A 12,758-nucleotide genomic window follows, 5' to 3' on the forward strand; every position below is an offset into this window, starting at 1 on the left:
CAATAGAAGGGCTATTTGTATGGGTTTCTATCTTTATCTGCTGCTAACCCATGACTCCAGTTGCTGCTCTTTTAGTGCCAAACCTCTCAACAGCCATAGGCCAGAAAAACCTGCCACAGAGATATCCATGTATATCCAATATCCACATTATATCATAAGCCACTTTGGGAACAAATTTTGGCTGAAAAGAGTAGCTATAAACAAAGTGAAACAAAAACATGTCAAGGAATTAAACAGGCTTAACATCTCAATTGCAGCATGTTTCATTTTTGACCCATACATTGCAATATTTAATTCTCTTTGATTTAAGATGACCAGCACCTGCTGGAAACTTGGATTTATGCAATCACATACTAAAGTTTCAGAGTTACGATTTTCTTGTTGTGTCTGGCTTCTATTTATTTACAGAATTTATATCCCCTCCAACAGAGTGCTCAAGGTGGCTTTACTGTACAATAAAAGCAATACAAAAATACAATTAAAACTAAATCACAGCGGAACAAGAACACCACACCTGGAAGGCAAAAAAACATCTAAAGATGAGGCAAGCCAAATGGTTCCTATAAAGAAAGGTGACTGTTCCACAGTCAGGGTGTTGTTACAGGGAAGGCACTTACTTTTGCTTCACACTAGCTGTAGCTCAGCTGGTGATGGAACATGCAACAGGAGATGGTATTTAATGTCTAAACCACAGGGCCTAGGGCTTGCCGATCAGAAGGTCGGCAGTACGAATCCCCGCGACGGGGTGAGCTCCCATTGTTCGGTCCCTGCTCCTGCCAACCCAGCAGTTTGAAAGCACGTCAAAGTGCAAGTAGATAAATAGGGATGGTAAATGGCATTTCCGCGTGCTGCTCTGGTTCGCCAGTAGCGGCTTTGTCATGCTGGCCACATGACCCGGAAGCTGTCTGCGGACAAAACACTGGCTCCCTCAGCCAGTAAAGCGAGATAAACGCCACAACCCCAGAGTTGTCAGCAACTGGACTTAACGGTCAGGGGTCCCTTTACCTTTACCCCTAAATCTATTTAGGAGGTTTAAAAGGTAACGATGAGCATCTTAAATGCACATGCAAACAATCCAGCATTGAGTAAAGATGACACAGAAACAAAGTAATATGCTGCTTAAAATTTGCTCTGATCGACAGCATTTTGTTTTTTTAACACTTTTAAAACATGTTCATGGAGGAAGGGCTAGTAACAGCTGCTACCCATGATGGCTAAGCTCTGCCTCAACAGTTGGAGGTAGCACCCATCTTAAAAGCCAGTTGCTGGGAATCACAAATGAAGAGTGTGTTGCTGCACTCAGGTGTGCCTTTTGGGCTTCCCAGAGGCACCTGGTTGCTGGACTAGATGGGTCTGCAGGCTCTTCTTATGTTCTTAATGGCAGACCCGCATAAAATGAATTGAAGCAACTTAGCCTTTATTACTGGGTTCATAGTTGCATGTTGCTAGCTCCTGCAAGTTGTTTGGCAAGGAAAAGTGGGATATAATTTTTTTAAAATAAATTTACTAGAGGTGGTTTCTCTGTTCCTGGCCACTCTAGTCAGGTAGCATATGAAGCAAGATGTCACACTGTTGCTTCCTACTCTTAGAAGCCTACCTTTGAGCTGTCACTGGCCTCTTTCTGAAGGAAAAACTGTTTCTTAAATTCATAGTAGGCATTATACTGGTGCCAAGGTTGCAGGAACTCAAACCTGTTAAGGAACAAAAATGCAATTTGTGGAAAAACACACCACAACATAGCAAACACCAACCATCATTTAATATTCCAGTACCCCAAGCGCTGAAAAGCTATCTGATATTCTGAAATAGAATAATTTATGCCTAAATGCCCAGAAGGTATACATTCAGAAGCACAAGCTTCAAGATTCTTAGGCAATAATGCTTCATCATTAACTTCAAGTAGTCCCTTGAATTTTAATAAAACAAATTACAACACATTACACTCAACAGCTTTCTTTGCAAAACAGACTGTCAATAAGAGAGGGACAAGCTGCTCACTTACACCACATCATAAAATGAAGTAATTAAGAAAAAAGGCACTTGCACTCACCTTAGATCATTCTTGGCACGGACACTGGTCTCAAATTTAATCCCATTCCTAGCAACATATTCAGCTAACTTGTCAATCACGGGCTGGATGTCTGGAGGTGGGGGGATGATGGTAACCACAGAAGGAATTGTGCTGAAAAAATTAGCATTTTATTATTTACATAGGCAGAGAACATAACATGCAGCCCTATTAAGCCAGAGGCGGCACTTACTTTTTAAAAATCACCACTGATTTTTAAGTTATGAAATATTTGATCCCCCAAAACGAGCTTATTAAAGAAGCCAGAGCTATCTCTTTTGCATTAGAAAAATCCAGGCAAATATTTAAAACTTTTTATAATCTGCCTAACATCACTTTATTTGAACAGGTCATTTTGGGGCACCAAGATTTATGGCTTTACAAGGTTTAAAAAGTTTTTCAACTGCAGTGCCAGGTAGAACGGAGTGAGAGAAATCTGAAGGCCTCTTTAAAACCATTCCAATTTCACAACTTTCATCAGAAAACAGCTGTATACGTGAAATTTTCCTGTGCAATCATAAAGGCCAGCAACTTACTTCAGTCCAAAATATTTTCATGCATGCTGGTTTAAACCATTTATACAATCCTGTTACCATTTTACTATACTATCATTTTTAATATATTCCACTGTTATAACATGGTAAGGCATTCAGAGAACCTTCACAATAAACAGGAAGAATAACAGAAGTGTTGGAACACCTTTTACAGAAGTACTGGCATAACCGCTGGTAGATTGTAAGTTGATGAGAATCTAAACAAAAGCCCACTCCTACTTGCGTAATGTGCTCTTAATGTCACACAGCTTATTGTTTTGCTAAATTAACACATTGACCAAGCAGAGATCAATTTCAAACAAGAAAACATTAGTGCTTGGAACAGATTTCAGACAACGATTAACTAGCTGAGGATTTATAATGGGGCCACAGCTACAATGAACTGAACAAACAAAGCTACAAGCCACTGCGGTCATGGGGAAAAAAATGTTTTATGTGTACTGAAAAGATTAATTTGAGAACTAGTAAACATAGAAAACTGGTGCTGGAGGAGACTCTTGAGAGTCCCATGGACTGCAAGAAGATCAAACGCATCCATTCTTAAGGAAATCAGCCCTGAGTGCTCACTGGAAGGACAGATTGTGAAGCTGAGGCTCCAATACTTTGGCCACCTCATGAGAAGAGAAGACTCCCTGGAAAAGACCCTGATGTTGGGAAAGATGGGAGGGCACAAGGAGAAGGGGACAACAGAGGACGAGATGGTTGGACAGTGTTCTCGAAGCTACAAACATGAATCTGACCAAACTGCGGGAGGCAGTGGAAGACAGAAGTGCCTGGCGTGCTCTGGTCCATGGGGTCACAAAGAGTCAGACACGACTAAAAGACTAAACAACAACAAACATAGAAAACACCCCTGAGTATGCCATGCATGAACCAAAGCAAGACAGCAAGGGTATTCTGACCATTTGGTGCTTTTTCCCTTAGACACATACCAAAGCCCAAACATTTTAAGGCAGCAGGGAGACATCCTTACTTCCAGTGCACATCAATTAACAGCTACAATTCCCGGGGTTCCCTGTGATGAGGGATTGTTAAACCACTCTGGGAACTGTAACCCTGGGAAGTAAATAGTGGTCTCCAAAACCACTGAGCCTTTGGGCTTGCCAATCAAAAGGTTGGTGGTTCAAATCCCTGCGATGGGGTGAGCTTCCGTTGCTCTTTCTCAGCTCCTGCCAACCTAGCAGTTAGAAAGCATGCCAAGTGCAAGTAGATTAATAGGTACTACTCCGGCAGGAAGGTAAACGGTGTTTCCGTGCGCTGCTCTGATGTGAGTGTTCTGTTGCGCCAGAAGGGGCTTAGTCATGCTGGCCACATAACCCAGAAAAACTGTCTGCGGAGTGGACAAACGCCTGCTACTTCAGCCTGTAGAGCGAGATGAGCACCACAACCCCAGAGTCGTTTGCAATTGGACTTAATTGTCAGGGGTCCCTTTACCTTTACCCCTTAACAAGCTACAGCTCCCGGAATTCCATAACGGTGTAAAGTGGCACCACAGTGCTGTAAATGTGTGGTGTCAATGTGGCCTTTGTTGAACATGACCTGGGATTACCAGAAACCATAGGAAATGCTTTTGCTCAAAGCCAAACTCAAAGGGGCAGGCAAAAAATAGGATACCTTGTTGAAGTAGTCGTGGCAGGCGTTACACCACTGGTGTCATCAGTTGCCTCTGCAGATGGTGGTGGTGTAGTGCCAGGAGGAGGTGGTGCTGTCATTGTGGCTACTCCTGTAGTGCTAGACACAGTCACTCCTGCTGGTAGTGCATTGTAATAAGTTGCCATGTCAATTCCTGGGGGTGGAGGGGCGAGGCAATATGATCCATCTGGCAGCATGTAGTAACTGTAATACATGGCTGCCACAGTAGCTGTAAAAAAAAAGGTTTATGATCAATATTTCAGGCAGTTTGAAGAGGGAACAAAAAAAATAAAATCAAAAAGGTCCCACAGCCCATCCCCTGCACTGTTGCTACCACAAGTGGAACATCGCTTATGTTAAAATTTCCAACTTCCGAATGCGTTATCCATTTTTCTTGTGCAGAAAATGAGAAATAGCATTTTGTCAACACATTCGGGTGAAATGAGGCAGACACATCCAAGGCCAAATGGAAACAGCACTGTAGTGAATGAGGAAGTGGAGAGACGTGCAAAGAATCTAAAGAAATTGCCATTTCCCCCCTTCACAACTTAATTCACTTTCGTGTGCCCTTTTAGGTATATTAAAGCCATGCTTGCCTGATTAAAATTAGGAAAATGTAGTAGCTTTCTTTCTGACTGTATAAAGTTATACAGCTAGGATTTGGACTTTTCAGCATCATTAACATTCTGCACCAAGTAAAGGTACAATTTGCATACATTGCCCAACGTGAACAATTTTGCATATAATCCAGTATGTGTCTATTCTGGAGCCCTGTATTCAACCACTAGAACTCTCCCCAGCATCAATTTCAGAAGGCCTTTCAAGCATGCCTGCACAGTGCTCAAAACCTGCTTTGTATATGCTTATCTCCTATATATTTGCTATGCATTTGGATACCTCTTAAAGGATCAAAACAAAATTTTGCAGGTTGCTTCCTGAGATAAAAAAGCAGGACCACACTGATCTGGGGTGAGGTTCTTAGAATTCCTGGACCATGTTAGGTATAATGCAGCTAATACATATAAAGGAATCAAAAATTGCTACACAGTTTTTATTACTACTCTCAATTAATCAACAATAGAGAAATGTAGTAGCTACTATTGTCAAACCTTGTGATTACCCACGGGACGGTTATGATCCCAGCCCCTATCTGAAAAAAAAAAGAAAAGGAAAGGAAAAAGAACAGAAAGATTTTGGGTAGCTACTCCCAGCCAACAGGAGAACAAGTTGCTAGGAAACAAATGTTAACAGCCAGCCCTTTCTGTTTAGACACGAATGTTTTTTAGGTGAGCATTTAGGGTAATTATGAGAGGACCTAGAGAAGTAATCAGATTGGGGAGAATAAGGAGTAGGTTAAGAAACAAAAAAGGTGACAGTGCAGGGATTTGAAACCCACTACTATAGTAACTTTAACATTGGTACTGCAAACTGGTTTTGACATGAGTTGGCCACCTTAATGCAAAACAAATTTTGGGAACCCTTTTCATGGATGTCAAAGTCAATTTTGCTAAAATGTCAAGAATGAAATTATAAAAGTGCACTATTCAGTCACTTTGGAACCAGCAAGGATTTCCAAATAATCCCCCCTTCCTTGTCTATCATGTCCAGACTTGTATGCATGCTCTGATTCCATGCAGGCACATAAAAAGTGCAGGATTCATTGTTCTAAAAATCTCAGACTTCCCTTAGCTTTCCAGCCCTTGTGGTTGACAAAAAATAAAATAAATAAAAATTAAGATGCATGGGATGTGCTTTCCAAACTCTCCAAAGCCAGAGGGATGGCTGATTAACTGTTCTTGTTTTGTGGGTGGAGCCCTGGTGCCCTGCCCTGCTTCCTGTCCCCCTTCTCATCTCTAGCAAAACCAGAGTAACATATGCAAAATAGCAACTGCTCCAGGATAAGTAACCTAACCTAAGTAATGACTATTTAGGGGGACAAAATGCATTAGAATCATACATTAAACAGACTGACTGACTTTTTGTTGTTTGACTTCGGTACCAGGCATGCCTACGGTACAGCAGTTTCTTATGACATTAATATTGGTTTGATAAAAGCTAGGTGGCTGAAGCCCTATGATTTGAATCACCAGGAATCATGTAAGGTACAGTGGTACCTCGGGTTAAGTTCTTAATTCGTTCCGGAGGTCTGTACTTAACCTGAAACTGTTCTTAACCTGAAGCACCACTTTAGCTAATGGGGCCTCCTGCTGCTGCCGCGCCGCCAGAGCACGATTTCTGTTCTCATCCTGAAGCAAAGTTCTTAACCTGAAGCACTATTTCTGGGTTAGCGGAGTCTGTAACCTGAAGCGTATGTAACCCGAGGTACCACTGTATAGTACTTCTGACTAGGAACTTAATTTTCACCCCATGTTGGCTTGTATCCTCAACTTGCTAAAGCAGCTGATACTGGTGTTAGTTGGTGTTGCCCTCTTTTCCCACAGGGCAGTTGATTGTGATTTTGTCAGTAAGACAGAAAGTTACCTGTCAAGTTGGTTTGGAAATGTGTTATTCAACTTAGCTTAAGCTAGATTGCTTAGAAGTCAGAGTGAGAAAATGTTTGATTTCTTCCTAAAAGCCTTGCAACGTTGATGCATCAGATCTGGATGGTTCTGAAACATGTATTGGGCTTTATTTTATTTTTAAGGCTTCCAGGTACCCTTTGTTTGCTTAAAATTCTCATGGAAACCTCACAGATTGGAGAAAGCTTGCTTAACAAGCAATAAGATATGTCATAAGCTGCCCTGGGAGAAATTTGATGAAGGGCATATAGAAATACTTTAAATAAAAATAGGTAAGTGTGTCAGGTTTGTTGTTGACATATATAGCATTTCTGTGCTATGGCTGCTAGCTTTACTTCAAGGAAAACTGGTTCCCCTGGAATCCAGTAGTTAAAGCATGAAGCCTCATCCTTTCCAAGCAGAAGTTGTAGCATTATTACATTTTGGGGCAAATTGTTTTTGTCTGCATCTTTCCTTGACAAGCTTGTGAGCATAACAGCTGAAGGCTGACCTTTTTCTCATCTCCTAAAATGAAGTTTCTAGATGACTTGGTACTGGTAAATTCAATTCATTTTAAGATGCTGGGCATGGATCAGTCTCTTGTGACTCCACATTGCTTACTTTAAAGGAATGTGGTAGAGATGTGATTATCTTTGAGCAGGGAAATCCTTAAGCAGCAATTGGGCTGTTCAGATAAGACAATTTTGAGTGGGAAACTCATCCCTCGATATATGAAAGATAGATAATGTCAGAGTGCACACAGAAGTTTTAGGTTTCCTGCAGGATCATTTTTCAGTAACTTGAGTTATATTTGGGTAAAGGATATACTCCTAATACTCCCCCCCCCCAAAAAGCAGCTGCAGCAAAAATTATCATTTGGTAGAGAAAGAGATGTTTGGGGTTTTTAAATGACCAATATATGGGGCAGTGCTGGGGGCAACAGTCACAAAATGGCTGCGATGGGGAGCATGGCATAATACAAAATCAGAGAGACAGCCACCCATGACGAATTCTGGACACCACAATTTGAGAAGGATATTGACAAGCTGGAACATGAACAGAAGAGGGTGACCAAGATGAAAAAGGGTCCAGAAACCAAGCATCGTGAGGTTGAGGGAACCTGGGTATGTTTAGTCTGGTAAGAAGAGTCTGAGAGGAGATTATAGAACCATAGAGTTGGAAAAGACCACGAGGATCATCTAGTGCAACCTCCTGAAATGTAGGAATCTTTCGCCAGACATGGGGTTTGAACCCTGAGATTAAGAGTCTCATGCTCTACCGACTGATCTTTCATGATAGCCAAATTTCTTCAAATATCGAAAGTGTTTGTCACATGGAGGATGGAGCATCTTGTTTACTCCTGCTGCAGAGGCTAGGACCAAAACCATTGGATTAAAGTTATGAGAAAGGAGATTCCAACTAAACACCAGGAAGAACTTCCTGACAGCTGTTCAACAATGGAACAGACTCTCACAAGAGGTGATGGACTCTTGTTCCTTGGAGGTTTTAAAGCAGAGATTGAATGGCCACCTGTCATGTATGATCTAGTTGAGATTCCTGAATCGCAGGGGGTTGGACTAGAGGACCCACAGGGTCTCTTCCAACTCTACAATTCTGTGATTCTATGAACCTTATACTTATTGTAGGAAGTCAGCTATGTCCTGTTGGAGCTGATAACATAATATTGATTTTACACGCACACACACACACACACACACACACACTCTCGCTGTAATTGTGTTGTTGCCTTAATAGCAACAGGGAGCTTCCCCACAACCAGGATAACCACATCACACTCATTCTCATTTCACAGAAATCACTTAGAAGGCACCTGCACATTTCTTTAGGGGCTAGAGATTTACTTTAAGAATAAAATAAAAAGAAAGCTTAGGGTCTGGAGCCCCTGACCATGAGCAGAAGTGAAAGCCTTTGCGGGTCTCATTGCATCTATGGGCACTGGGTTGGTGACCCCTGACCTAATCCACTCTCCCTGGACTTTGACTTTATCTGCCTGTGATTATGGAAAGTTACTTTCTCACCATGTTTTTGATGATCACCTTTAACTGGAGATGCCAGGACTGGGCCTGGGACCTTCTGTGTGCAAAGCATGTATTCTGCCACTGAGAGATGGCTTTGTAATGTCAAGTGACAACGGATTATGAATGGATATTTGCTGAATGACTGTTATTTAATCGGGAAACTTTTTTAAAAAAAATAGTTTTTGAGTTAATGTTTGTTTGCAGTAGCAGAGTATTGGCTATGTAAGTTATTTAAAAACTGTACAGTGGTACCTTGGGTTAAGAACTTAATTCGTTCTGGAGGTCCGTTCTTAACCTGAAACTGTTCTTAACCTGAAGCACCACTTTAGCTAATGGGGCCTTCCGCTGCTGCCGTCACACGATTTCTGTTCTCATTCTGAAGCAAAGTTCTTAACCCGAGGTACTATTTCTGGGTTAGTGGAGTCTGTAACCTGAAGCATCTGTAACCTGAGGTACCACTGTAGTCTGTTCTCCCTCTTCCACCAACCTTCAGTTTTATTGAATAATTCAGTGTTACTGTGTTTGCACTATAGATGTCAAAGTAGCCGACTCACCATACAAAATTCTACTTTTTATACTTTTCTATTGCTAATTCCCCCCTTCATGGATCACTGCCTTGCCGTGGCGAAGGGGCTTGAAGAACTCAGAGAAGCTATGAACTACGCCGAGCAGGGCACACAAGATGAACAGGTCATAGTGGAGAGTTTTGACCAAACGTGATCCACCTGGAGGAGGAACCGGCAAGCCACTCCAGTATCCTTGCCAAGAAAACTCCATGGACAAAGACAACAGGCATATAAAAGTTATGACGCTGGAAGATGAGCCCCTCAGGTCGGAAGGCGTCCAACATGCTACTGGGGAAGAGCGGAGGGCAAGTACAAGTAGATCCAGAGCTGATGAAGCGGCTGGGCCAAAGCCGAAAGGACGCTCAGTTGCGGATATGCCTGGAAGCGAAAGGAAAGTCCAATGCTGTAAAGAAAAATATTGCATAGGAACCTGGAATGTAAGAACCATGAACCTGGGTAAGTTGGAGGTGGTCAAAAATGAGATGGCAAGAATATTGACATCCTGGGCATCAGTGAACTAAAATGGACGGGAATGGGCGAATTCAGTTCGGATGACCATCACATCTACTACTGTGGGCAAGAAACCCGTAAAAGAAATGGAGTGGCCCTCATAGTCAACAAAAGAGTGGCGAAAGCTGTACTGGGATGCAATCTCAAAAATGATAGAATGATCTCGATACGAATCCAAGGCAGACCTTTTAACATCACGGTAATCCAAGTTTATGCACCAACCACTGGTGCTGAAGAAACTGAAATAGACCAATTCTATGAAGACTTACAAGACCTTATAGAAGTGACACCAAAGAAGGATGTTCTTCTCATTCTAGGGGATTGGAATGCTAAAGTAGGGAATCAAGAGATAAAAGGAACAACTGGCAAGTTTGGCCTTGGAGATCAAAACGAAGCAGGGCAAAGGCTAATAGAGTTTTGTCAAGAGAACAAGCTGGTCATCACAAACACGCTTTTCCAACAACACAAGAGACGACTCTACACATGGACATCACCAGATGGGCAGTATCGAAATCAGATTGATTATATTCTCTGCAGCCAAAGATGGAGAAGCTCTATACAGTCAGCAAAAACAAGACCTGGAGCTGACTGTGGCTCAGATCATCAGCTTCTTATAGCAAAATTCAAGCTTAAACTGAAGAAAGTAGGAAAAACCACTGGGCCGGTAAGATACAATCTAAGTCAAATCCCTTATGAATACACAGTGGAAGTGACGAACAGGTTTAAGGATTTAGATTTGGTGGACAGAGTGCCTGAAGAACTATGGATGGAGGCTCGTAACATTGTACAGGAGGCAGCAACGAAAACCATCCCAATGAAAAGGAAATGCAAGAAAGCAAAGTGGCTGTCCAACGAGGCCTTACAAATAGCGGAGGAGAGAAGGCAAGCAAAATGCGAGGGAGATAGTGAAAGATACAGGAAATTGAATGCAGATTTCCAAAGAATAGCAAGGAGAGACAAGAAGGCCTTCTTAAACGAGCAATGCAAACAAATAGAGGAAAACAACAGAATAGGAAGAACCAGAGATCTGTTCAAGAAAATTGGAGATATGAAAGGAACATTTCGTACAAAGATTACCATAATAAAGGACAAAAGTGGTAAGGACCTAACAGAAGCAGAAGACATCAAGAAGAGGTGGCAAGAATACACAGAGGAATTATACCAGAAAGATATGGATGTCTCGTACACCCCAGGTAGTGTGGTTGCTGACCTTGAGCCAGACATCCTGGAAAGTGAAGTCAAATGGGCCTTAGAAAGCACTGCAAATAACAAGGCCAGTGGAAGTGATGGTATTCCAGCTGAACTATTTAAAATGTTAAAAGATGATGCTGTTAAGGTGCTACACTCAATATGCCAGCAAATTTGGAAAACTCAGCAGTGGCCAGAAGATTGGAGAAGATCAGTCTACATCCCAATCCCAAAGAAGGGCAGTGCCAAAGAATGCTCCAACTACCGCACAATTGCACTCATTTCACACGCTAGCAAGGTTATGCTTAAAATTCTACAAGGAAGGCTCAAGCAGTATGTGGATCGAGAACTCCCAGAAGTGCAAGCTGGATTTAGAAGAGGCAGAGGAACCAGAGACCAAATTGCAAACATGCGCTGGATTATGGAGAAAGCTAGAGAGTTCCAGAAAGACATCTACTTCTGCTTCATTGACTATGCAAAAGCCTTTGACTGTGTCGACCACAGCAAACTATGGCAAGTTCTTAAAGAAATGGGAGTGCCTGATCACCTCATCTGTCTCCTGAGAAATCTATATGTGGGACAAGAAACTACAGTTAGAACTGGATATGGAACATCTGATTGGTTCAAAATTGGGAAAGGCGTACGACAAGGCTGTATTTTGTCTCCCTGCTTATTTAATTTATACGCAGAATACATCATGCGAAAGGCTGAGCTGGATGAATCCCAAGCTGGAATTAAGATTGCCGGAAGAAATATCAACAACCTCAGATATGCAGATGACACAACCTTGATGGCAGAAAGTGAGGAGGAATTAAAGAACCTTTTAATGAGGGTGAAAGAGGAGAGCGCAAAATATGGTCTGAGGCTCAACATCAAAAAAACGAAGATCATGGCCACTGGTCCCATCACCTCCTGGCAAATAGAAGGGGAAGAAATGGAGGCAGTGAGAGATTTTACTTTCTTGGGCTCCATGATCACTGCAGATGGTGACAGCAGCCACGAAATTAAAAGACGCCTGCTTCTTGGGAGAAGGGCAATGACAGGCCTAGACAGCATCTTGAGAAGTAGAGACGTCACCTTGCCAACAAAGGTCCGTATAGTTAAAGCCATGGTTTTCCCAGTAGTGATGTATGGAAGTGAGAGCTGGACCATAAAGAAGGCTGATCGCCGAAGAATTGATGCTTTTGAATTATGGTGCTGGAGAAGACTCTTGAGAGTCCCATGGACTGCAAGAAGATCAAACGCATCCATTCTTAAGGAAATCAGCCCTGAGTGCTCACTGGAAGGACAGATCGTGAAGCTGAGGCTCCAGTACTTTGGCCACCTCATGAGAAGAGAAGACTCCCTGGAGAAGACACTGATGCTGGGAAAGATGGAGGGCACAAGGAGAAGGGGGCGACAGAGGATGAGATGGTTGGATAGTGTTCTCGAAGCCACAAACATGAGTCTGACCAAACTGCGGGAGGTAGTGGAGGACAGAGGTGCCTGGCGTGCTCTGGTCCATGGGGTCACGAAGAGTCGGACACGACTAAACGACTAAACAACAACAACAACATTGCTAATTCCTAAACGGGACGCGGGTGGCGCTGTGGGTAAAAGCCTCAGCGCCTAGGGCTTGCCGATTGAAAGGTCGGCGGTTCGAATCCCCGTGGCGGGGTGCGCTCCCGCTGCTCGGTCCCAGCGCCTGCCAACCTAGCAGTTCG

At 42.7% G+C, this 12,758-nt stretch overlaps 1 protein-coding gene across 4 annotated transcripts in view; it reads right to left on the reverse strand.

Moving 5' to 3' along the window:
* Positions 1–12,758, reverse strand: part of SFSWAP (splicing factor SWAP) — a 103,154-nt gene that overhangs the window by 58,961 nt on the left and 31,435 nt on the right. For all 4 annotated transcript variants that reach the window (XM_053370227.1, XM_053370226.1, XM_053370228.1 and 1 more), the window contains 3 exons: positions 4,237–4,483; positions 2,051–2,182; positions 1,598–1,691 (listed from right to left, as the gene is read on the reverse strand). In XM_053370227.1, the coding sequence (XP_053226202.1) occupies positions 1,598–1,691; positions 2,051–2,182; positions 4,237–4,483 (473 nt within the window). The remainder of the gene's footprint in view (positions 1–1,597; positions 1,692–2,050; positions 2,183–4,236; positions 4,484–12,758) is intronic.

Source organism: Podarcis raffonei, chromosome 16 (genome assembly GCF_027172205.1).
Source record: "Podarcis raffonei isolate rPodRaf1 chromosome 16, rPodRaf1.pri, whole genome shotgun sequence".
NCBI classification, from domain to species: domain Eukaryota; kingdom Metazoa; phylum Chordata; class Lepidosauria; order Squamata; family Lacertidae; genus Podarcis; species Podarcis raffonei.